The sequence below is a fragment of the Arvicanthis niloticus genome, chromosome 10 (assembly GCF_011762505.2).
Source record: "Arvicanthis niloticus isolate mArvNil1 chromosome 10, mArvNil1.pat.X, whole genome shotgun sequence".
Lineage (NCBI taxonomy): Eukaryota > Metazoa > Chordata > Mammalia > Rodentia > Muridae > Arvicanthis > Arvicanthis niloticus.
This window is the reverse complement of record NC_047667.1, coordinates 24,692,045-24,717,582: the sequence shown is the minus strand read 5'-3', so window position 1 is coordinate 24,717,582 and position 25,538 is coordinate 24,692,045. Positions and strand designations below refer to the sequence as shown.

The window sequence follows — 25,538 nt, the reverse complement described above, 5'->3', positions numbered from 1 at the left end:
ATTCATTAATATATTCATATTATTCATTTAATAAATCCCACATGTATTTATGGGATTTATTAGAGTGGCTTATAGGCTGTGGTCCAAATGATCCAACAGTGGCTATCTTCTGACAGAAAGACCAAGAATCCTATAGTTTTTCAGTCCCTGAGACTTGATGTCTGATGTTGGAGACCCAGGGGATCCTTAGAGAGGTACTGGGCTTCCCTGTACATTGGAATCCCAAAGAAGAAGGTTCTGATACCAGGAAAGGAATGCCGCAGCAGCATAGATGAACTTGCCAGCAAGAGTGAAAGCAAGCAGGCAAAAAGCAAATGCATCCTTCATCTACACCCTTTCATGTGTCCATACCTAGGGTGATTCTTCCTATCTTACATTGTCCAATCAACAAAATCCCTGACAGTGATGCCCAGCCACTTGGGTTTAAGTTGATTGTAGATGTAATCAAGTTGACAACCAATATTAGCCATCATATAAGCTTCTACCCTGGCCCACATGTATCAGGAGCCACCAACTGGGCACATTAGACCTGAGGCCTGGCTGGATTGCATGCATCATCTCTCTACTCCCCATTTCATGCCCCTATATACTCTCACCTCAACCAACCCATGGCAAATGGAGTCCGGGCAGGAAATGTGTAAGATATGAGGAATGTTGGGGGAAGAAAAGAAGGAAAGTTTCCTTTCCCCCGCCCATACTGCCCATGAGTGATTCTCTTCTGCTCTGGTTTCCAACCTATGGACTAAGTCTGCCTCCCCCACTCTATCTCTGAGAGACTCAGAACAGCTATCACAGCAGGGAGAGCGTCCCATCATTAAACAAGGGGTATAGAAGCTGAGGCTGGGCACTGCTGGGGGTGAATGTGACCTGTGGATCCACAGAGCCCTCCCCGTCTCCAGTATGTCTTGGTCTAACTCAGTTACCCACCACATCATCTTCCTGTCTGGTGAAAGGGGAATAGTAGAACGTCTCAGGTTGTTATAAGGATTAGGAATGATGTTTCACTAAGAGACACACAGGGAATAGCTTTGTAAGGGCAGGTGTGTGTGCTGGGCATCCTTTGTGTTCCCCTTACAGATGCTCAGTACCTGAAGACGTAGAACTCTGCAGACTCAAAGGCAAACTAGGGAAGGCCCTTGGTGACCCCTCTGCCATAGGCTAGAATAATTTGATGCCTGGGGAGCGATTCTCCATTATTCTGAGGCTGATGTGGTTCTCCCAGGTTTCACCAGGGACAATGACTGTCACCTGCTTCCAATCTCTTAGAAGACTACCTTCTGAGGAGAAGGGTCAAACAAGGTCCCAACCGCAGTGGAGAGGCAGGGCGGGGCGGGGCGGGGCGGGGCGGGGCGGGGCGGGGCGGGGCGGGGCGGGGCGGGGCCCCAGTGACCTATGAAGACGCTGTTTTAAAAGTCCTCTTCCATCATGCTTTTAAAAAAATAATGATCTAGTGAAAGCAGGGGGTGGGGGGTGGGGTGAGGTGTGGGTGTACTCCATTAGCAAGGGAGCTAGAAGCAGCCTGGCCTCCAGACTGTGAGAGCTGGAAATCGGGCCAGCCCTGGCCAGAGGGTATAGAGACTTCTGAGGCAAGGGAGTCCAGACTGGGCCCTGGAGCGATAGGAGCTGGAGGTCCCCGGCAGATAAGGTAGGCAAGCTGGGCTCCTGATGTGGGGTTGGGGTGGCCTGTGAGTCAAGAAGCAACCCTGTGGAGACACTCTCTCAGTCTGGCTGAACCAAGAGACAGTTTCTAGATTTTCTTAAAGATATAGTTTCCAGAAGGGATGATGGGCTGAGGGGCCTAACTGGATTTGGTCCTCATGTCGTATTTGAGTTGGGATTAAGAACGGAAGCAGAAGTTGGCCTCACAGCAGCTTAAACCACGGGGGCTAGAACATAGAAGTGCCACGCTCATGAGCTTGGGTACCGTAGTCTAAAGCTTTTTTGCAGGTTAGCTCAGCATCTCAGAACCCGGCACAGCTCGGTCGGTGTTGTAGACAAGGTCAGCCAGCAGCTTGAGTCCACATAAACCTGGGAGCTGATGCTCATCGCCGCCACTGACGCACATGGCTGACCACTGAAGGGTGGTTAGGGCTGGGTAAAAGGAGGATGACAGGCTAAATTCACTCTCAACCCCACTAGGGCCATGGGCTAAAGCTGGGGGCTCTCCTGGTGAAGGACTCATGGTCCGCACCTCAGTATTTGTCAGTATTAGCCTGCCTTCATTTTTCAGGCTAAGCGTGGGCAGGTTGAATGCTTTTCTGTGTACTAGCAGATACAGGCAGTACGTGCCTGAGCTCCTCGTAAACTTCTTTGGGAGTGACTTAGAGTTTCCATTGCTGTGAAGAGACACCATGTCCAAGGCAACTCTTATAAAGGACAACATTTAATTGGGGCTGGCTTACAGGTTCAGAGGTTTGTCCATTATCATCAAGGTGGGAATCATGGCAGCATCTGGGCAGGCATGGTGCAGGAGGAGAGTTCTACATCTTCATCTGAAGGCAGTCAGGGGAAGACTACTATCTTCCAGGCAGCTAGGAGGAGGGTCTCTAAACCCATCCCCACAGTGTGACACATTTTCTCCAACATCACACCTCCTAACATCAGTACCCCTGGACCAAGCATATTCAAACCATCACAGGGAGGGAACTTATTGGTCTTTTGCTGCTGGACTGAAGACAAAGCAGGGCAAGCAAAGGGTGACTCGCTCTCTCAGTCCTTCCTGGTGGGTGAGGAGTGGGGAAGTAGGAGTCAGGTGATCCTCGGCTGAGGTCCTGTAGGTAATGACTCTGGAGGGACAGAACTTGTCATGGTTCCTGAATGCATATGGCTTTACTAACCATCTCTAATGGAGCAGGCGGAAGGGACTTTAGCTCGTCCAGTAATGGCACCATGCCACCGAAGTATGAATAAGAGAAAAGGAGAGAGGGCTTGGCCTCTCTTTCTTGTCATCTGCCAGGGAATTGGGCCTGTGTGTGCTCTGACTCAAAGCCTTCAAACTGCTTCTACAGACCCACCCCCACTCAACACTCCATGTTGACTTCTTACGGACTAGCCCATTGCTGGTCCCAGGTCACAGCTCAAAGGTCAGGGAGGGGTATAAACAACCCCAGTCTGCTGGGGACTGCTTCTGTCAGCATGAAAGCAGCTGTCTGGGTGGCCTCAGGTGGACACAGTCCACAAAGTCCCTTGCCAACACTGTCACAGTGATAACAGTTTATCCCGCAAAAAGGCAACCTGAGTATTTTCATTGTACATAAATCTTTGCCTACATCTTTAATCATGTTCCTAGGACAATTTTCTAGATGTGTCATTGTTGCCACAGTGGGATAAAGGGCCTGGTGCTCTTACCAACAGCCCACGTTATAATTTTCAATAAGATAGTCAACTCCATACCAACAAATGAGAGCCTATTTAATTTGCAGTTTAAAATTTTTGAATGGAAGCGCAGCCTGGTGTTGCATGCGTCCCAAGCACGTGGGAGTTAGACACACTGATCTCTGTGAATTAGTAGTCTACTCTACTTCCCCAGTTCCAGGCCAGACCAGGATGCAAAGATGCAAATGGAGCCTTTGTTTTGGATGACTGCATAACACTTCTGTGAGTTTTTTGTTTATTGTTTGCCGTCTGTTCTATGGCACAGTGAAGGTCCCGACATTTGTGGCAGTAGCTTTTTGGTTTTGACAGGTATCTCTGTAGGTTTTTTGAATGTCTGAAAAAGGTTCTTTTTTTTTTTTTTTTAATCCATATAGAGATTTTAACTTTTATGTATTCAAAATCTATTGGCATTTCCTGGATTATATCTGCCTTTGATGTGGCACTTAAGAAGTTCTTTTCTATAACAAACTTATGGACATGTTCATGTCTGTATTCTGTAAATTCTTATATTTTTGATTTTATTTTTTAAGGCTTAACTCTAATTGATCTGAATTTTACTACATGTGTCTTTGTAAAGTGGTACAAATTATCTTTGAATTGAGAGTAATTACTTCACTCCTTAGCATGGCAGAACTGTTGAGCTAGGGGAGGGGGAGGAAGGGGGGAGAATAATCTGGAAGAGAGGTGGGATCCTTAATGGATCAAAGCTGAAGAGGAGGATGAGCCGGGCGGTGGTGGCGCACACCTTTAATCCCAGCACTTGGGAGGCAGGGGCAGGCAGATTTCTGAGTTCGAGGCCAGCCTGGTCTGCAGAGTGAGTTCCAGAAACAGAGTGTGAAGAGCCTACCTAGGCCTTGCCTCACGGGGACAGGCGCACTAGTTACAAGTTTCTGAGTTGGAGGAGCAACTGTGGTCTACATGTAGAAGAATATTGTGTCTCCCTCAGGAGGTGTCCTGAGAACTCAGGTACCATGAAAAGAAGGTACTAGCTGTGAGGTGAGTCTGTCTCCCTTACCAGAGAGGAGCAGAGTCAAGGAACGCTAAGCAAAGCTCACGTGTAGAGCATGCTCCCAGAGCCTTTTCACACACAGGCATGTTTGTCTAGAGTCAGGCAGGAAGCCATGGCTCTCTATCAATGCCAGCATCGTTCTTATACACTAGAGACAGGGACTTGGGACTTTACCTGACATTCTCCTTTTGTCTCGCTCTGCAGGATCCTAGTGCCGCCCTACCTCTGCCACTGACCATGAATGGAATGGCCAATGTGAATTCCGCCAGCCGCCCACACTATGCCTCCTCCATTCCTGTGCCTCGAGCTTCCTCACAGACCAGAATTCACACCCCAGGCGCATCTCCCCAGCTTCGGCCTCGCCAACAGGCTGACTTGGCCCTGAGTCCCCAGCGAGGGGCCTCCCCAAGACGGGGCAAGGCTGCAGTCTCTTCTAGAAATTCGTCCCCCAAGGCCTACAGGGGAAGAGGAACCCCCAGGGCTGCAGGGCCAACCAGGGAACTGGCTGGGAGTGTAGAAAGCCTTCCCAGCTCCCCCTGGAACAGCCCCAGGGTAACCCCCAAAACAATCCTCTCCAGTCAGACAGGATCCAGAAGAGCTGGGGAGACACAAGGCACCCAGAGGAAGAAGACCCAGGAAGGAATTCCAGTTCGCCAGACCAGAGGAAGGAGCCCGCCCCAGACAAGCTATCATGGAGAAACACAAATTCCAGGGCCTCCTGAAGGTCGAATGCCTTCTGGCTACCAGGGAAAAGATCAAAGAAACATCAACTACAAAACCCCTAGGTGTCTGGAGCCAGACGAAGGGGAAGCTTCGGGGACTTCCTCTCCAGTGTGCAGCCCTGTGCAGAGCATGAGGCCCTCCACTGCTCCTGGGGTTATTAGCTTTTCCCCAGTCCATCAGCAGAGCCAGCCAATCACAGCCACGGTGGCCCCCTTTCAATACAGGTGAGCAGGGGAGCAGGCAAGGAGAGAAAGGGGGAACTGTGAGATCAAGGGGCAAAATCAGAGGAGAGAGGCTTTGGTGACAAACAGTGGGGTGGAGAACACAGTTAGGAGAGGGGATATCTGGAAACATGAGAGCGTGGTAAGCTGAGATAGGACTGTAATCTAAGGTCTCTGGTTTTTCTCCCCTCTGGGACCTTGACAAGAAACAGGGACTCATGAGAGTATCCCGAAGTGGCCATTTCACACTCTCGTGGAAATGAAGAATCTATATTTGGGTATTAAAAGTGTTTAAGCAGCCAGATACACAGGCAGGTGCATCAGCAGGTGCTTCAGCCTTGCCAAATTTGTGTAGGCTGTTTGCCACCACTGCGTGTCAGACAAACAGTGTTGTCTTGAACACTGAGTCTTCAGTTGCTTGGGCAAAGATGTGCCATCCTCCTAGCACTCTTGTGTCTGCCTGTCTGTCCATCTCTCTCTCTCTCACCTGCTTGTTTGCACTGCTTGTCACGCCCGCTGCCTGACGCCTGTTTAAATGTGCCGTGTATTGGCGATCAGTACTACTCCTTGAGTCGCTAGGCAGGTACTGTTGTCGTTGGCGGTGGCAGCACATTCGCATCAGTGTGGTCAGCGTGCCAGCCTCCCGGCTTGCACACATGGCAGGCTAAGTGCATAGAATAACATTTAGCCAACTAGGCTTTTTAAAGTAAAAAATAACTCTTTACTAACATGACCACATTAAGTAAACTAAGCTTTAATTACTAATCATTATGTAGGTTAGAAATGCCCAGATGCAAATTACACCCCTTCCTGACTACACTCACTTCCTGTGTACCCCTTCCCCCACACCTCCCATGCTAATACAGGAAGTAGCTGTCCATTTGCATTTTGGGTATACAAGGTTTTGCATCAGCCCCTGGGTACTGGGGACTCTTGAGACATCACAGCGATTGAAGGCTGGGGCCTTAGGAGCGTCATTGTTCACTAGAGGTCACCTCTGGTGTGTTTAGATCTCTAGACAAGACTGTGCAACCTTATATCACAGTAATAGGTGTTGGGACCTGGGACAAGGAAATTAATATCCACTATATTCTGTGTGTGGTCAGGACGAACTTTTAGCACTACATTCGGTTACGAACACCACGTTTTACAAGGACATCGACACAGGGAAACACGTTCAGTAAAAGGCTGACAGCTTAGCGAGGTGTCTTACTGAGGTGTTTTAAGAATGATTAGCGGGCGTGAGGAAGTTCGCTTGCTTTGGAAAGAGAAGGTACAGGATAGCATGTGAGCTGTTCTCAAATATGGGAAAGGCTGTCACGTTGTAAGATGAATTGGTTTGCTTGGGGCAGCTCCAAAGAGCTGACTCAGTATCAGAGTGGCTCAATATAGATTTGAGGCTGGATTGGAAGAACTTTCCAACAGCAAGAAAGGCTTACAAACTGCCCGTAAGGCAGGGAGTTAGATTACTACAGGATCCCAGCTGATTCCACAGCCCAAGAGAGTTCTCAGCGAGGCAAGCCCTTCTGCCCGCCTGCACCTACGGACTCAATGCACAAATGTCCCTTTTTCTAAGGGGCAGGTCACATCTGTCCCTTTTCTTTCTCTACCTGAGATTCGGAAGCTAAAGCTGAATCAAGACGCATAGACACAGGGAAAGCCTTCCTTTTGTTTCTCTCTTGTTGGGCATCAAAACCATAGCCACTAGCATTCTAGGTTACCACTACCAGCCCCCCACCTTCCTTTGAATGGCTTTTCCCTAATAGCTAAATGCCTCCCTGGTGACTATGACTCTCTTCTCCTACCTGATTCCCTTCATTTCGAATTCATTCTTTGGGAAAAAGTGTCTAGGTATTAAATAGTCTAAGATTTTATATTATCCACCCTACAAGTCCCCTGGTATATTTACAGTCTGGCATTTTTCAAAGAGGTCAGACTGTTTCCCTCTGAACATTTTAATGCAACTTAAACAGAACCGTGCTTCTACCGTTCAGCAAATATGGACTGCGTGTTTGCATTTTTGACTGAAGCGGGATTGTTACACCTCTCTGAGAAGAGCTGTCCTTACTGACCATCTTTAGCCTACGCGCTTCTCAGGCCCTCACTTGTGGTTGGAGGATGGGTCACAGCTTGAGTAAGAATTGGATGGAGGATACCCCGGCATGCTGTAGGCAGATGGGCTGGATCTCCGCACACCCTGCACGGCCGAGAGCTGCTGTCGTGGACAAGCTCTGCCAAGAGCTTGGCTGGGCCACCCATCTAAGTTCTATAGCCAAGGAGGTGCCATCTGTTCCCTAGAATCCATAGACATCCTGTTTTCGTGGAAATCTATCTCCACCCCCCAACACCTTGGGTTTCTGTAAAATCTCAGGTGAATGCAGAAGCAAAGATTAATGGGGGTCCTCTTCCTCTCCAGCATGGTCCAGGAACAAGTCCATTACCCCTAGTTCACTTTGCCTCCCAACCTTATGTTTTCAAAATGATGGGTGTGGCCATCCCAATTACTCACCTGCCTCCCATCTCCTACCTTCCACCTCCTCTTGATGCCCTTCCTCCTGGGGCTCCAGAAGGCAGAATGTCCCTCTGGCCATCTTCCAGGTTTTGGTCTCTCACATCCAATTCCATCACAGCTTCCTCTTTAACTCCCTGTATGTTCCTGTGAAAGGTCACAGCATCTATATTATGATCCTACGTCTCCCCACTTACCAAGGGCTTCCTTTCCCCGATAGTGCATGCCTTTGGTCAGACTATAGTTAAGGAGGTTTGATAAAGGTGTCAGGAATCTACATTGAAGTCACCAAAGTGGCTTTTCTCTTCTCTAGTTCAGTCTCTTCCCCCTGACTTTGTTGTTCTGTCCTTTCCTGCTGAAAAGTGTGACAAGCCCCGGCATACACAGGGAAGTAGCAGCAGGTGTAGACACATGTGCAGAGCCAACTAAGAGCAGAGAGGCAAAAACTACCTTCCGCCATGCTCCTAGGTTTAGGGTTCCTGGTACCTACAGATGATCCAGTCTCCTCTGCCCTTGTAACACAGTGGTGGCAGTAGACTGGTGACGGTCAAAGACAGGCAGCACCTATATGCTCCCAGACAGACACTGCCTAGCTCTTTATATGTGATGCTATCCAGTGAAACCTTTAATATGTTACATAGCGTTCCCTTGTCTTCACAATATATCTGCCATTTCACAACAATATCTTGCATGCCCATGCTACTTTTTTTTTTCTTCAAGAAAACAACACTCTTGCTTCTCCCTTGACTGCTGTATACTCGGGCAGATTGACTGTCCCGCCATATCAAGTACCTCTCAGAGGCCAGCATGAGACCTCCTGCTTCACTCCACTAGGCCTCATTTGGTGCTGGGTACCCATCTGAGGGCTGGCAGGCACACAACACCCCAAGACTGCCCAGATGACTTAGAGCAAGGCAGCTATAGCCACAGACCCCTCCTGCAAACCCAGACAGTCAGACTGTAACTCTAGCCTGGCCCTTCAGAGGTCATCTCTCCCTCCTGATGAAAGCCAGGCCCAGAGAGGGGAAGATGGTCGCTTGGGTTACACAGTGAGCTCATGGCAGAGCTGGATTCAGAGTCCCAGACGGAGAGGTATTGGAAAAAGTGAAAACCTAAAAGACAAATAACAGCAGCACTAGAGACTCCCAGGGTCCCCTGGCCCAGCCTGTCAATTTCCCCTCTTGTCTGCACAGCCCTCCCTTCCCCCTCCTGCCAAGCTGCCAAAGGGTCCATTTAGCTGGTGACATTGGGGCGGGGATATGGGGGTAGGCGGGACTGTTCTGAGCCCAGGGTAATTGCATGTAAGGAGAGCTCCCACAGCCTTTGTTCCTGGAGCGGTTGTATGGTTGGGGCTGTGTTCTGTGGTCTGTGCACTTGGTAGCCAGTGCCCAGAAACCTCACCCTCCCTTCCTGTTGGCACCATGGGCCTAGCTTGGAATTGTTCTCCCAGGAGTCACTGTGGCTCAGGCTGAACCTACTCCTCCATTCCTGACCTTGTGTGCTTGAGGTGAGCAATTCCACAGAGGCCAAATGCCCTCTGAGTACCAGGAGTCTGGCTTCAACTTCAGACAGCCCTTCCCTGCTGGCATGCTCTCTGTTGAGCAAACATGACCATCTTAAGGGCAAGAATCACAGCAGGAGAGAAGACTCCCAGCCTGGAGCCACTGGGGCATCTTCCTGCTCTGTGAATGGTGTACACTGCTGGGCTGCAAAGGGCAACAGATGTTGAACATTCCCGTGCCCTTGGAGACTCCTTCCTAGTCCAGCTCTGCTGCTTGCTGGAGTGTCTGCATGTACACACACCACCCCCAGGAGGCCCACAGAGCTCAGGGCATTGTAAAAGAGAGGACCCAAAAAGGGTTTGCCAAGCTCCACAGAGGGCTTAAAGGCTATGAGTAACCTTTCCTTCTCATCCCACAGATTGCAGACAGACCAGGAACCTGGTCCTGTTCCTCAGGAAAGCTGGGCCCTTGATGGATATACCATCCCCGCTAGCAGGACTGAGGACAGCTTTTCCTGCATGGGTAAGTACCCTGGGAAAGACTTCCTATATGGGATCCACTGTCTGGACTCTCTTTATCTCTGAAGAATAGAAGTGGCCTGGGCCTAGGACTGGCTTCTTTTCTGTTGTTTTGTAATAGGACCAAATTAAGGAGCCCAAGCTGGCCTCAAATCTGTCATTCTTCAGCCTCAGTGCTGGAATTATAGATGGTGCCATTACACCCAGCTCGAATGTATCTCCTTTTAAAAAAAAGGTTTCTTTTGTTTTGTTTTGTTTTGTGGCAGGTCTTACCCCTGGCTGGACTAGAACTTGTTATGAAAACCAGGCTAGTCACCAAGCCAGCCCTAAATTTTTCAGAAATTAAATGTGTGTGTGTGTGTGTGCGCGCGCATAGGTACATACATAGGTGCCATGGCACACATGGGGGTCAGAGGACAACTTGTAAGGATTCATTCTCTCCTTCCATCATTTGGGTTGCAGGATTGAACTCAGGTCATCAGCCTTGATAACAGGTGCCTTTACCTGCTGAGCCACCTTCTCTGCCCTCAGGCCTGTCTCTTGACATGAGATACTAACCTGTGAATTGCCCAGACGGTTTCCCCCTTGCTTGACTCAACCCAGAGTAAAGCTGTCAAGTCTAACAGCACTTCAGGGTCAGGCTAGGAAGGTGGCCACAGAGGCCAAGGTGATGTTTGTCCCTTGATCAGATAGTGAGAATCTCTGTGTATGTCAGAGGGAGATCACAGTAGAGGTGACAAGCTGGGAGAGTAGGTTGTAGTAAAGCCCAAGTTCAACGTTAAGGTGCTGGGAGCCAGGGTGGCAGTCCAGAGCTACCTGCCTGGCTGCCCAACACCTGCCTCAGTCCCAGGAACACCCATAATAACAAGTTACTCCCACACAGGTACCCTTCCCTGTGACCCTGTAATCACTGGGTGACAATGTGTTTCACCCACACAGTTTGTTAGCCAACCGAAAGACCCAAGACTGACCAAGAAGACCCTTGACTTCAAAGTCAGCAATATGCTTGTTCCAAGTACATCCCTGGATGAGTGTATGATGAACGAATAGCCAAGTACCTTGTGACCCATTGGCTGGGACCTAAGAGAGTCACATTCTAAACTCCCTATGGCATTTACGTTTGTGTGTTGATTGATTTCCTTGCAAACATTAAAGCAGAAAAATATACCTTAGAATCCAACAATGCCTAACACCCAAGTACACACCTTGCAGGAAACCAGCTCTGTCTGTCAGTGTCCCAGGCCAAGGGAAATTTACTCCAGTAAAATGATGAACTTGAGTTTGTCTTTGGTGCTGGGGATTGAACCAGGGGCCTTTACATGCCAGACAAATGCTGTACCACCGACACTGCCGGTCCATAATGAACTTGCTGTTAGAGACCCAAGGCTGTCCAGAAGGTTGGTCTTACAGCTTCGTTTCTGTATCCTGTTCAGTGGGCAAAATTTGAGTTTAATTCACAGCCTTGACATCCTTTGGCATGGGTAGCATGCCACTGTGTCTTCTCTTCCATGCTGGGCAGGTGAGACGGTAAACTGGTTCTTTGGAGTCACCTCTAGAGAGTTCAACAGCAGTGATCTTGGGGCGACTGCAGAACCACCTCGCTCAGCTCACTTCGCTCACTTCGTACAGCAGGCCTTGCAGGGGAGGGTTCTGGGGCAAGGCCTGGGCATTTAAAGAGCAACCACCTCCTCCCACAATAAGTACACACGCATCGAGAGCAGGGCATGGCAGGGACAAAAGTAAACCGAGTTTCACAGGCACTGACAGAGCGTCAGAATAGAATGTGGTAACCAGGAAACTATGTGCAGCTCTATTTTTACATTTGCAGTTTTGTTAGCTGTAATGGCTTCCTCATGTGTGTACCACATTGTTAGGCTAACGAGCTCCATCCACCGAGCCAGGCGCTCCTTACTCATCCTGACCCTGTGAGCTGGGACGAGGACTTTTGCTTTTCATGTCTGTTGCAGGCTGACACTAGGAAGCCCTTTGACTTGTTAGTTTGAAGGCTACCCTCTCCAGTCAGATCTCAAAAGGTCTGCTAGATCCCAGGTTAGGTGATCCCTGGGGGGGTGTGTGCGGGGGTGCCGGCAAAAAGAGCTCCAGGGATGAGATTCACAAGAACAATGGGAAGCACCAGCCTCCCCAGGGATACCTAGGGAAGGGATCAAGGTTCACTGTGCTGCCTCTGTTGTGGTCCTTGGTGGTTGTCATGGTGACAGACACATCTTTGCAGAGGATCCACTGAGCTCTTTGATGGGTTAGATGGGGAGAGAGTTAAGATATACCTTCTTTGTGGGGGACCCCACACTTGAAGAAGGGGGAGAGAGGAAGAAGGGAAAGAACAGAATTTCCACTTTGTTTTGCTCTTTTCCTTCTGAACTCAGGCGGGACATGTCCTGAGTCACTCTCTTGTGTCAGCAAGTACCCAGTGAGCACTTTCTTTGTGTCAGACCCTTGCTGACGCTGTAGAAAATGAGTAAGACTTTAACCTGCTTTCAAGGAGTTCACAGTTTAGGGGTTCAATCTGCAAACTCTTTTGGAGTATCCGTGTCCCCAGTGTCCCACCCAGTGTCCTGCTGGTATACCTATTGACAAAGGCTGTACCAGGCATGCATAAACCATGCTGAAGCAGGGCCCACATCATTGCCACTTCTTGTGGAAGGAAAATTGGGTGCCTTGGAGCAAGCACATCCCAAGTAGCTACTTCCTAGTTGTTGACTATGTTATTTTGATACCAGCCCGTGGGAGATGGGGGCCTTTAAGCTCAGATACATACGGCCCCTGCCTGTTGGTGAATTTGCTGTGTTTGATGAGCAAGGAACCCAGAGTGAACATTCTGTCACTTGTGCCTCCTGTGTAAGCCAGGTTTGCTTTTTCCAGCTGAGAAGACATCACTAGTCTTTACTTCTCTTATAAGTATTGGGGAGGTGCAGGGTCCTAGAAGGGGGGGAGGAGAATGACAAAGAGGTCTCTCTACTGTATACCACACTTAAACAAAACATAACCTTACTCTCCCTGAAATAGAATCCAGACAAGCACTTTATGATCTTTATATAGCAGGAAGAAATTTTCCCGTGATGCCTTGCCACCATTCTGGGGTGTTAGGGGATGATGGCCTTCATATGGGCCAAAGACTATCCACAGCCAGCTGTTCCTTCTGCTTTGCATGGGGGCAAGAGTGTAAGACTCCAGGCCAGAGGTGCTTACACACCCTGTTTCTTCTAGGGACAGCTTGGCACTGGGCCCATCTGCTCACACTCAGCCCTGACTCTCTCTGCACACAGCCGTCCTCAGACCTTAATTTGAACAGGCAAGGAAACCAGGGCTGACCCTGCCACATGCCCACATGTGTGAGGCTGTGCGCAGGACTAGAAAGGGTCGCCTTGAGGTTTACACGGATTCCTTAATTACTTCCACTTTGTGGCATGTTTGAATGAGTGTTAAGTGGACACACACTGAAGAGATCTTCTCTCATAGAAACATGTGTCACTGGGGAACCAGCCAGAGACTCCTCTCTGCCTCCTTCCCATATGAGGGCTGATACCCACATAGACCGGGAGGGGCCTGCGCAGTCTGCCTCCGGCTGGGAGACTTTACTTCGTGGTGTCTTTTCCATTGGTGAGCTGATTGTCTTTAAGGCACAGTTCATGTCTTGTGGATTGGGGTACAGAGCACTCATTCTAAGGAAGCTGTTACGACTTACACAGTATATCCAGCGGTACGAACACTGTGCTCTCTGGGAGAGGGTGCAGAGATTGCTCTGCACTCATCATGCAACGCATAGGTTCGAGCAGACATCAAAGACCACAGTGAGTAAAAGCTCCAGCAGATCTTAGAGCTCCCTCGACCTTGGCCTCATTTTCCCTGAGGAGGGATCGGCCTTATGCTCCGGAGTGATGATGGTGAGTCAGCAGATGGACTGAAACCAGGCCCGTTGCTTCCCAATTCCTGAAACACTAAGATAGCCAGATGATAACGATGGCCAGCATTTATTGAATGCCTACTGTGTGTCAGTATGCACTAGGCGCTTCTTTCACAGACTCCTTTGTGAACGTGGCGTTGCTCTTCTTGACACTGGCTACTCACTCAGGTTAGAAAGAAAAAAAACTCGGGCTCTGAAACCTGTCTGAAGACTCTCCAGGCTGCATCAGGATTTGAGCCCTGTTTGCCTGAAGGTCACGCCCTTCTCCTCCCATCCCCTGGCCTTGCCATCTGCTGCCAGGGCTTACTGTAGTAACTGCACATGGTCCAAGCTCAGCTCAGTTGCTGTAGACCCCCTGCCAAGTGGCAGGGAAGAAAATGGGGTCAGTGGGCCACACACCTTACCTCCATTTCCCTCCACTCCAGTGAATCAGGATGTTGCTGGCACCTCTGCCATTCTAGGTCCATGTCATTTCATGCTGAGTTCACACGGCTGTGTTCCCTGTCCTCTGGGGACTTCTGGGGCTGAGATAAGCTTGATGTCCCAGCCATCCGAGGAGCGAGACATGCACACAATTGACCAGAAAACGGAGTGAGTTCAGAGTAGATGCTATGTGCTCCAGGGCTGTGCCCCTAATGGGGCAGAGGAGGAGGCTGTAGTGTGGCAGAGCTCAGAAGACCCTACTTACATAAACACTGCAGCCATCTGGGACCAAGTAGGCCTCCAGGAGTGGGATGGAGGGCAATTACGCTTGTAGTAGCAACAGGCACTTACTATGGCTTTCTGTAAGCCAAGCCTTGTTGAAGCACATTTAATCCGCCCAACAGTTGCATGAGGGCTGGAGCCTGGCTCCACAGCTTTCCTCTCAGCTACCCACTGGCCAGTTGCACAGCACTGGAGAAGAAAAATCTCTCTGTGCCTCTGTTACTCTGGTTGTTTCTGGGGGCAATAAAGATAGCTTTCGCAGCTGGGCACGGTGGCTCACGACTGTAATCCTAGTACTTTGGTGGCGGAGGCAGGAAGATCTGGGAGTTCAAGGTCATCCTTGCCTGAAGAGTGAGTTCAAGGCCAGCCTGGGCTATATGAGACTGTGTTTCTAAAAACAGTATTAAAGGAATGAGTGAGTAAATAAATAAACCTTCCCCTACAGGTTAGTGGGAATTAAGCTCTTCCATGTAGGTAAAGTGCTTAGAAGAGGGCCCGGTGCATAGTTATTACTCAATGTACGCCCAGGATTATTTGTTATCAAGGGAAGTGCTATGCTTTTCATCCCATCTTACAGATGGGAAAACTGTAGTATAAAGTACTTAAATGATTTCGCCCGACTTGGTCCATTCAAGATTTGAACCCAGGCAGTTCAAAGTCTGGGTGCTATATACTCAGCCATAAATGCTATGACCTTGTTGAAGCAGATATGTTGAGTCTTGTGAGGGGGCGGTGCCTGAGGGAGAAGTGTTGGGAGGGCCAGTGTGGCAGAGCCTGCCTCATGAGGGGTCCCAAGGAAGAGGGAGGTCATCTGAGGTATCCTGCCAGAGGGGATTGAAATAGAACGAGAGGGATCTGGATTCTGCTGGCTTGGAGGAGGGAGGGGGAGCGAGAAGACTGAGCGACTCCTCCCGACAGCATTTGGCTGGCAATGAGATTTATCTCCAGAGCAAATTGAACCCAGGAGGAACAATTTTAGCAAATATCAAGAGCTGCAGAAGCTGGGCAGCCCGGAGTCCCCTTTTCCAGTGTTGCCCAGGGCCAGGACCTCCTGTATCACCCCTATTGCAGGTGCGTGAGTGGCTCCACACAGTGTCCGCCACTTGGAGTTTTCAAAACACAATACATAGAGTCAGCAAGGCCTGGTTTCCCTGTTTTCGGCTACACTGAGGCCTCTGCCTGCCCAAACCTAGAAGTAATTAATATTCAACAGTAACCTTTTAGTTAAGCACTTATTATGTGCCAGGTACTAGTCTAGACGTTTGAACACAGTCGGCAAAGAGCTTCTGTCTTTGAGTTTAGGATACACCTGGGAGCTGTGCAGGATCCACAGAGCATCCCGGCGACACTTCTGCTCTGACCTGTGTGTCCGGTCCCAGAGATCAGGGTAGAGCTCTACCTTCACAATACCCTTGAAGCCAGAAGCATCAGTAGTGGCACAGCTCAGATCCCTCATGGCAGAAAGGCTGAGCTATCAGGAGATTGAAGCAGTTATTGAGGAGCAGTGAATGCATGCACTCCAGTGCTCAACCCTCCCCTCTACCTCCCTGTACAGTTCAGAATCCCCTGCCCAAGGAATGATCCTGCCTACCTTTAAGATAGGTCTTCCCAGACTCTGTATGTCCAAAGGCCTGTCTCCCTGGAAATTCTAAGTCTTTGTCAAGTTTTACAACACCATCACAAGTAGTCTGGGGCCGTCCCCCTTCATCTGGGTCCTTGCTACTCCCTTGCATCTAGACAGTAGATGAGTTAGTGATAAACTTTGCTTTGTGCTTTTCCTGGGAATGACACCCCTGCCCTCATCCCTAGATCCTGTGTATCTTGCACTTGGCTGCTGTAGGGAGAGTTTTTCTTTAACTGTAGGCGACTGCTTGAGGTATTATTGTTATTTGGTGTTGTTAGTTTTTTTGTTTTGTTTTTGCTTTTCTCAGAAACCCCAGCCCCTTGTTTAGCTTGGTAGACCAGTGGTCCTTGGGGAAGGCCTGAGCATAAAAGAATGGCTTGATCTTAGGAACCCCCCTTAGGCTTTATCCTGCCCAGTGAAGGCTGGCCAGCCTCCTTAGTACCTCTGTACTGTGGTCTTCTCAGAAATCCCAGGGTAGGTAAGGACCTACAGGGGCTCAAGGAGTCAAAGCTGTCCTTGTCCTGGTGCCTCACAGAAACTGGACTACATCCTCTCACATCACACATGGTGCCCTTGGCAAGTGGATTAGAACCCCTAGCTCTGCCCATCCAGGCTGCTCAGCAGACTTACAGAGAAGGAGCTCTGGGGCAAGTAGCTTAAGAGTAAGGTAGCAGGCACAAGAGCCATGAACATAGGTACTGTCTTTTATTCATGCTATGTGTGGCCTCGAGGGGACAGGAGGCCCAGACTTCAGAGGAAGCTAAGGTAGGGCCAGTGAGTTCCAGGTCACTCACCCCAGAGCAGGCAAGAAATACCTGGATATACCTTCTTTTGTTTTGTTTTCTTAAGACAAGACCTCACTATGTAGCACTTGCTAGTCAGGAAATTGCTATGTAGATAGACCAGACTGTTCTGGAACTCACAAAGACCTGCCTGCCTCTGCCTCTCAAGCGTTGGATGTTGGAATTGAAGATGTGAGCCACCACACAGGCTGAACCTTCTTTTAAGGATTTTATTGCCACTAAGGGCAGAAATACAAACTGAGGATGTTCTGCAGTGTAAATGGGGGTCAGATAGCTAAGAGAACTTCCAAACTGAAGGAGAACTCAACCTCAGTGGAAGTGGAAGCCGGGTATACAGAGGCTCGGATTCCGTACTAAACAGGTCCAGCCAGAAGCAGGATTCTGTGAGCTTACCGCATCCTTCCTGCTGTAGAAGCCCAGTCCATGCGGAGGCAGAAGGAAGTGCTGAAGTGGCAAGCTCCCAGTGGTAAGACTGGACTCTGAGAAGGTGAAGTGCTCATCTCTGAAAGCCCCGCCCACAGCTCTAAAAGACCCGCCCACTGCGCTGAGAACTAGTTCTAGGATTTGCAGAGCCATTTTTCTGCACCAATTGCCAGTGATACCGGTTAAAAATAATTAAAATGCAAATCCATGGCAGCCCTCTGTGGAATACTTTGCCTTACTGAGAAATCTAACAAAAAACCGCTAATAAAAGCCCAGGGGCAGGGGCAGGAAGCCCCGAGGTGTCAGTGAACCAGTGAGAGCAGCCACAGCATGTGAGTGTCTGCCTTCTCTGGGCAGAATTTGGCCAGGTGTCTCTAAGCAGTGTCTTGGCCACATCCTGTTATTCCTTTATTCATACAGTTATCTTTAACTGTTTGGAGCTCCCAAACCTCCTTAAGAAACTGATGGACAGTGTGTCTCAGAAACAAATGACTGTCATCTATCTGGACATGTGGTTGACATTTGGTGACTCAGTCTACTGACCTCCTAAATCTGGTTTGTGGATACAGATCATAAAGTTATATTCTGTGGTAGGATGTCATCAATGGGCTGGCAAGACAACCTCAGCTGTGGGCCTTGTGTTTTCCTTCTGTTTGGGTGTTTACTAGGCCCACAGTGAGGCAATAGGGTTTGTAACAAATAGGTCAGTTATTCTCTGGAGAGGGAAATGTTGCATAAGATTATCTCCAAGGTCCCATGTAACCTTGTGATTCAGCAGCGTGAGACAAGCAACATTGCATGGAGGATCTGCTTTGATTCTGGGTTAGATCATAAAAAAGGATATATACTCACCCAAGTATTTTGCCTGCCTCTACTGAATATATGGGGCACACATGAACACACACACACACACACACACACACACGCACACGCACACGCACGCACACATGTACACACACACACACACACACACACGCACACTTTACTCTCCTCTCCCTTTGCTTGCCTCATGCCCATAGTTGCCGTGACAACCGGTCTAGGCTGGTCTTGGTCTATGGACCATGTTATCTAGGTGGCACAGAGCTCATCCACAGCCCAGTGTCCAAGGTCCACCAAAGCTGTGTGTATGAGACAGTTGCCATGGTAATATATAGGACACATCCAGGTGGAAACATCTGGACTTCTTGCTGGCCAGAGAAATGAGGGGATGTGATTTTAAATGAGTATAATTTCAGACGGAGTGCCCTAGATTAGGTATTTCTTCCGGCTTCTCCTGTCCTAAGAGCAGAGGAAATGGAGATTCCATATCCTCCCACCCTACCTAATTTATATGACCAGTGGTGGTGCAGAGAATACAGGCTTCTAATGCCACATAGCAAGGAGTATCTGAAGCCTGCGGAGAGTGTTAGGTTCACTGGGGTTGGGAAGGACAGAGTCCATGAAGCGGAGACAAGTGGAACTGGTGGTACTGTATGCCACTTCCTCTGTCCATGGGATGGTTCCCCTCTTACTCCCCATTCCCTGGATTCAGTGGGCCAGGTTTACTGTGACTGTGGTCCAGATGCTACTCTAACCACTGGAACAGCAAGTATAGGGGTTACAGGGTCTCATCAGTAGGATCTTGAGCTTTCTTGTTATGGGGGCTCCATGCTTTTTGGAATAGTATGCAGTATGAAGCAAATCTCCAAATACAGCTGCACATCGATGAAGGATATCTGTATGCCCCTTGCAGGCCTGCACTCGAGGTCTGATTTTCTCAGGTACCTCCAGTGTGGTCTTGGGCAAGTTTCTTTTACCATAAAATGAAGATAATGATACTCCCTGACATATATAGGGTTTATAAGGTACACAAGGTATATAAGAGGGCCCCCGAGTGTGTGGTACCTGTGGGGTCTCCTGCCCTTAGTTCAGCAAGCCTCAGTGTGCTAACACCTTCTGTCTTTTAGAGGAGACGTTCAATTCAGTGGTGGGAGAGGGTCTGTCTTGAAATGCAACTAAGCAGAATGTAATTACATGGCTCTTGACTGCATCAACAGGGAGGAAAGGCACAAAGCTGTGTGGAGCAGTCAAAAAGAGATTGCTGGGCAACAAGGCCTTGCAAGATGTATTGGATTTGACTATATAGAGAAAGTCCAGGAAAAGCAAAGGTACAAGGGTTGGATTAGACTTGGGCTGAGGCAAGTAGAAGAGCATTAGGGGCCATGGTTACCAGGAGATGAAGCCAGAGCTGTGGAGGGCTTGTGTATTGGTCATCAGAGGCCCAAGTGGCAGCTAGGCCCCTGAGGATGGGGCACTCCTTACCTTGAAAGGCCACCCAGACCACCAAGTTACAGATTCTCCTCCTGCAGATCACAGAGCTGTGGCTATAAGGGGAGGAGGGCCTCTATGCCCCGAGACCCTGAGTCCACACCCCTTACCTCCAGGACTGCCCTCTGAGAACTAGCCACCAGGAAGAAAGACCCCACATATAAGTATGGGGTCCAGAGCACTTGGGAAAAAACGAGGAACAGCACAGTACAGTCCAGAGCTAGATTCTGCTGGCCCCAGACATTCTAGCCACAGGGTTCCTGAGTTCACGACTGGAGGAAGGACTTGTTCAATGTTCTTATACACTAGGTCTGGAGCAGGCTTTTTTGAAGCCTGTTCCCTCAGGTTCTGCAGACCTCTGGAAGAGGGCCAATGCCTCTCCAGCCTTAAAGAGACATCCTCTAGTGGCTTCAGGTCCTGTCTCTTTGTGTGATAAGAAATGACTTGGTTTTCTTCTCCAGGCCTCCTCTCTTGTCTCCACGTTATTCCCTATCCTGTTGGTACTGGGGCACGGAGGAACGTGTAATCACATTCTGGGGCCAGGCAGCTGGGAGTGCCGGGAATACGGAATAGTGCAGCAGCTTAAGGTTGATCCACATTTCTGTCCTCTTGGGATTGGGGCAGGGTCAGGGTGAGGGCAGACTAAGGTCCAGGGTTGGGGGCTAAGCTCTAGAACCCTGGTTCTGTTATCATTCTTTCATCTCAAGCCACGTTTTCCCTGACAGGCAGGCAGATCATAATCTCTCCCCTAAGCTCATATGTCTGACCTTTGAGCCTAGAATGAAAATCCATAATCCCTGAGCTCAGGGAGTCTGTAGGACTAGAGAGTGTATACCAGGGACTTGTAGAGAACACAGTGATGTCTTCTCTACCAGTTCTATTGCAAAGCAAAGCTAGCAGCTGGGCTGTTGGGAAGCAAGGAGACCAATCTAATAGGGCTTCCCGGAGGTGTAAGTGTGCTGCGGTGTTTGTGTGACACTACTGTGTCTGTCCATTAACTTTTTCTTATACACTTAGGAGTAGATAGTGGACCCTAGTCCTGGTTTAGTACTTACATGTACCACACAGTCTGGGCTGTGAGGATACCTTGGCCTTGCTTACCCCTTTCTCTCAGAGGTGTAGCAAACTCCCCCATACCTCTGAATACAGCAGAAGTTTGGGGGCTCGAGAGAGCTGCCTAGCTAGATTTCCCGAGGTCATTCCCTGAAGATAGGGAGTTTCCTTTGAAGTGGACAAGGACAAAATCAGTGGCCTTCCCTGTGTCCCAGGGCTGCCGAGAAGTGAGAAAAGATGTTACTGGGACTGCATCCCAGAGGCCTGGCTCCCACTCCACGCTCCAGCTGTGCCGTCTCTCACCACAGGGTACTGAGAGGTCACCCCTGTTTACAGGCCCCACACATCTGTTGTGAGTCACGCATTCATTCACTGAATCAGTCGTCACTCAGCAAATATTTCTGAGAGCCCACTATGCGCACGAGACTCTGATAGCCTTTGAAGACAAGTTCAACCAAAAATGGATTCTCGAGAAACACAAACAGATGATGAATGACAGCTACAGATGTTAGGGGATCATCAAAGTGGCTGCAGATGTTAGGGGTGCCATCCATAAAGGAGGGGCATTGGCTTTCACAAAGGGTTGAGGAAAGCTGGGTTTGGTAGCACGTGTGCAATTTCAGCATTCAGAAAAGACTAAGGCAGGTGGATATTAAGTTCAAGGATAGCTTGGTGAAAACTTGTCTCAAGGGGAAAAAAAAAATCCAAGAATTGTACTGGCCAAAAACTTCAGGGGTAACATTCTTGATCCCCCTCTTTCCTGCACACCCACATTCAGCCCATGAGCAGGTTCTATTGTATGTCACTGCTGATTGCTTCTCATGAACACCGTCTCCATCACCTTCTCCACCAATGTCTCTACCACCATCTTTCAGCAGGGTTCACCATTCAGCCAAGGACCTGTACAATTTGCCTCCACATAAGACTCAAAAGGAAGCCAGGGCTCTCTTTCCCTGGCCTGCCAATGTTATATACCAAATGACATCTGTATATAAAGACCTAAAAGGCCCTCTGTGCCCTTCTCGCCTCCTCCCCTCCTCTCTCTCTCTCTCTCTCTCTCTCTCTCTCTCTCTCTCTCTCACACACACACACACTTCCTGCAGCTTCCTCTCTTCTTTCTCTCCAACATCTTCCTTGTTGTCTTTCAAAAATACACCATGAGAGCTGGAGAGGTGGCTCAGCTGTTAAGAGCACTGGCTGCTCTTCCAGAGGTCCTGAGTTCAATTCCCAGCAACATGGTGGCTCACAACCATCTGTAACTGGGTCCTATGCCCTCTTCTGGTGCTGTTAGAAGAGAGCGACAATATCCTCACATATATAAAATAAATCTTTAAAAAAAAAAAACATGAATTTTTTACTTTCATTTCAGCTCTTCTTTTCCTTAGCATTTTTTTTTTAACATTTATTTTGTGTGTGTCCATGGGAACCTAAAGGACAACTCGCAGGAGTGGATTCCACACTGTGGACTGGAAAAGGAACTGGGAAAGGAACTGAAGTCAAGCTTAGTGGCAGGTGTGCTTACCCACTGAGCTATCTCGTTGGCCCCTCCTTAGCGCTTTTAAGTAGCTGGTATCTCTAGCTAATTCCTTGCCTGTCTTTTCCCACCGAAGAAAAGGGTTTTTGTTTTGTGTTTTGTTAAATCCCCAATGTCTATCTCAGCTGACCCGAACCATCATGAGTAACCAGGAGCTGTCTTTCTAGAGACTCTGTGCACAAACATCAGCTATTTCTACAGCCTCTGGCCCCACCTTGACCATATTCTGAGGTCCCTGCTGGGGGGTTGGAGTGACTTAGAGAAATGACCTGGTAGAAGGAAGTGGGGAGTGGCATTCTACAGAGACACAGGTATTTCAGAATCTTCTTGGAAAGTTACAAAGAAGGTTATTATAGGGGGATGAGCACAGAAAGCTTTAAAGAAAAAGCTGTCACTCTTTGGGGTTGATGATACCAGGCCCTAGTCCGGGATAGATAGGCTAGGCTTGCACACACACATGGCTGGGTTTCTAATCCTTGTTCTCTAGATCCTGACTCTGGGCACAGAAACAAGAGTTCTGCCTGTCCCCAAACTCTGTCCTGAGCTCTGTAGAGAGCAGAGTGTGGACTCCCCCAGCCACTACCCTCTCCCTCACATTCCTCCCTCCCAAGGTCACCTTTCAAGGTCGTCGGGTCAGAAAGAGCCCAGCTCTCGTTTCTACTTTCTTCTCCCCCACTTCCAATGCTTTCCCTCCAGCACTGCTAACCCTATCCCAACAAGTGAAGCCCCAGACCACCCACCACCCTGGTGTTACATCATTTCCAGTGACAGGAGTGTGAGAATGTAATGTCCCCACGGCATGTCTTTCTCTGGCCCTATGCCTACATCTCCGTTCCTTACATTGCTTCAGGCTATCAGTCAACAGACATGGTTGAATCACACATCCTAATTCCAGTACAGAAATGGGCAGAAACAGGGTGTCGAGCTTGTTATAGGAGAGCTAGGGACTGAAGATATAAATGATTCCAAACTAGCCTCTTTCCCCACCTTCCCAGTAGGAACTGGCAGGAGCTAGCTCTCAGTTCACTGACATCATCAGCACCCTCTGACTGCCCATCCCACTCTCTTCCCTCCCTTTTGTGCCCCCCCATCTTGCTGTCCCTTGAGGATCACTGGCCTCTATGCAATGAACCATTTGAGACCTGGCATTTTCACAGGGTGGCAAAGGGAAAACTGGCTGAGTCTGAGGGGCTTAGGGCTGATCTTGAGACAGTATGACATGGCAGAACCCTCTCTTTTTAGGAATCACTGGAGGAAACGCTCTGTACATCTCGGCTTTATCGACAGATGCCAGAATGGCTGTTGCCACGGCAGCAGAGCATCCTCCCTACAGAAGAGGACGGTTGGGAAACACTGGGGATATGAAAAGAATAGGAAAGAGTGAGGTGGAGATGTGCTTGGGAGCCTTGGCGTATTCCAAGATGCCACGCTGGTGTGTAAAGGGACCACTACCTGGCCATGGCAAGATCCTTTAAACACAGCAGGAAGACTGCTCTCAAGAAGCCTGGCAGTGAGGCAATTTGTGACATTGTGTATAGATAGTATTTTATATCTCAGAAACTGACAGGTGATGTGCTGTGTGGGAGGGAGGGGGACCCAGGCTTAGAAGGTAGAAAGGGGCGGTGCCTCTCTTCTGATAAGAACAGATACCGACCTGATTTCAGTCAAAAGGCTGAGGAGTGATCTTTCCTTCATCTGGTCTGTCTTCTTCTGAAGAGAAACAGAATTTCAGGAGCTGTTTACTAGAGGAAGGGAAGGGACTTGAGATTTGGGGAATACGATATCCCATGAGAGACAGGCTAGAGGAACAAAGAGGATACAGAGAAGAGGAAGAACTAAGCTGACACACGGAATCAAGTGAGAGAGTGAGACAACGGTGGCGGAAGGAAGGTCAGGTCCCGAGGGCAGTGGGCATCCGGAGCACAGGAAATGCAGGTGGACAGAACGACTCATGAAATAGGGCCTCACAAAGTGCTGAAGGCTTTTCTACAGATAGAGACATCAGAGGGGAAGGGTCGGGTTAAGCTAGGGGTATAGGCTGCAGCAGTAGACATGAGTATACATGGTGTTGTTCAGTCAGGATGGTAACCAGAGGAGAATTTATATGCTAGGGGGAGGGGGAACTATCAATAACAACCAAGAACTTGGTCAATCAACCCACAGGCTTCCTTTGATTTCCAAATTGCAATTTTTAGAGAAAGAAAGAGCCCCGTGTGATTGAGTCAGGGCAATAGTATATAAATTACAGAATGGCAGATAGATAAGAATGAGAACTTTTTTTTTTTTTTTTTTTTTTTTTTGGTTTTTTTTTTTTTTTTTTTTTGAGACAGGGCTGGCTGTCCTGGAACTCACTCTGTAGACCAGGCTGGCCTCGAACTCAGAAATCCTCCTGCCTCTGCCTCCCAAGTGCTGGGATTAAAGGCGTGCGCCACCACTGCCTGGCAGAATGAGAACTTTTTAAATGATAGGTTTTCCATAATCCCAGCACTCAGGGGGCTGAAGCAGGAGGATCCCAAGATCCAGTGGTTTGTGACACTATTACAAGTCAATCTGTGGGATCAGAGACACTCTAGCTCTTACTTGAACTAGGAGCTTATGTTCAGGCATAAGCATGAGTGTGTGTCCTATGATAGCTCACGGTCTAGCTGGGTAGTCCTCAACATTCCTTTGACCAGATTCAAATTTTTTGTATCCTACATGGTCCCACAGGCTTGGCTCCACCTCTGAGTTTTCCAAGATCTGGACTTAGGGCCTCTTGAGTGCAGTCTGCCTGGTGAATCTCAACACCCAGACCTCTCTCTGCCTGCACTCTGAGGCAGCACTTCTTGTCATTGCTGTAACTAGAGCACAACATTTCCATGCCCACCTTCCTGAGATAAATGCTCGACACTGCATTTTCACATCGACAAAGTTATTTCCCGAGTCTTGGGTTGTCTGCCTTGTATCCCCAACAGATATTAACTTCCTTAAGGGTAGACTCTCCCCATCTTTCTCTGGATCTCCAAGGTCAGCTAAAAGTCCATAGTTCTCTCGCCAAGCACCTCTCTGCCCAATAACCCCAATCCCAGCACTGCTAGACACAGCCTCTCTGCTATGACTCTCAATCCAGCCCTGGGGTCATGGAAATTAGAATATCCTGGGCTATGGTCAGCACCCAGTGTCCAGCATTCAGGCCTCAGAGCCTGAGTCATTAATACCTATTCTGGGCTAGTGTGGCACTTGGAAAGCTCTTGTGATCATGGGACAGACGTATCCAGGATCTTTTAAATTGGTTCTGCAACTCTGCCAAGGGATCTATGCTAACTCTCCT

General features: G+C 49.0%; 1 protein-coding gene across 3 annotated transcripts in view; it reads left to right on the top strand.

The window, feature by feature from the left end:
- Nav1 (neuron navigator 1) overlaps positions 1-25,538 on the top strand; it is a 246,086-nt gene that overhangs the window by 69,684 nt on the left and 150,864 nt on the right. For all 3 annotated transcript variants that reach the window (XM_034513255.2, XM_076941255.1, XM_076941256.1), the window contains exons 2-3: positions 4,589-5,331; positions 9,758-9,861. In XM_034513255.2, coding sequence (XP_034369146.1) covers positions 4,622-5,331; positions 9,758-9,861 — 814 coding nt within the window. In that variant the 5' untranslated portion in view covers positions 4,589-4,621. The remainder of the gene's footprint in view (positions 1-4,588; positions 5,332-9,757; positions 9,862-25,538) is intronic.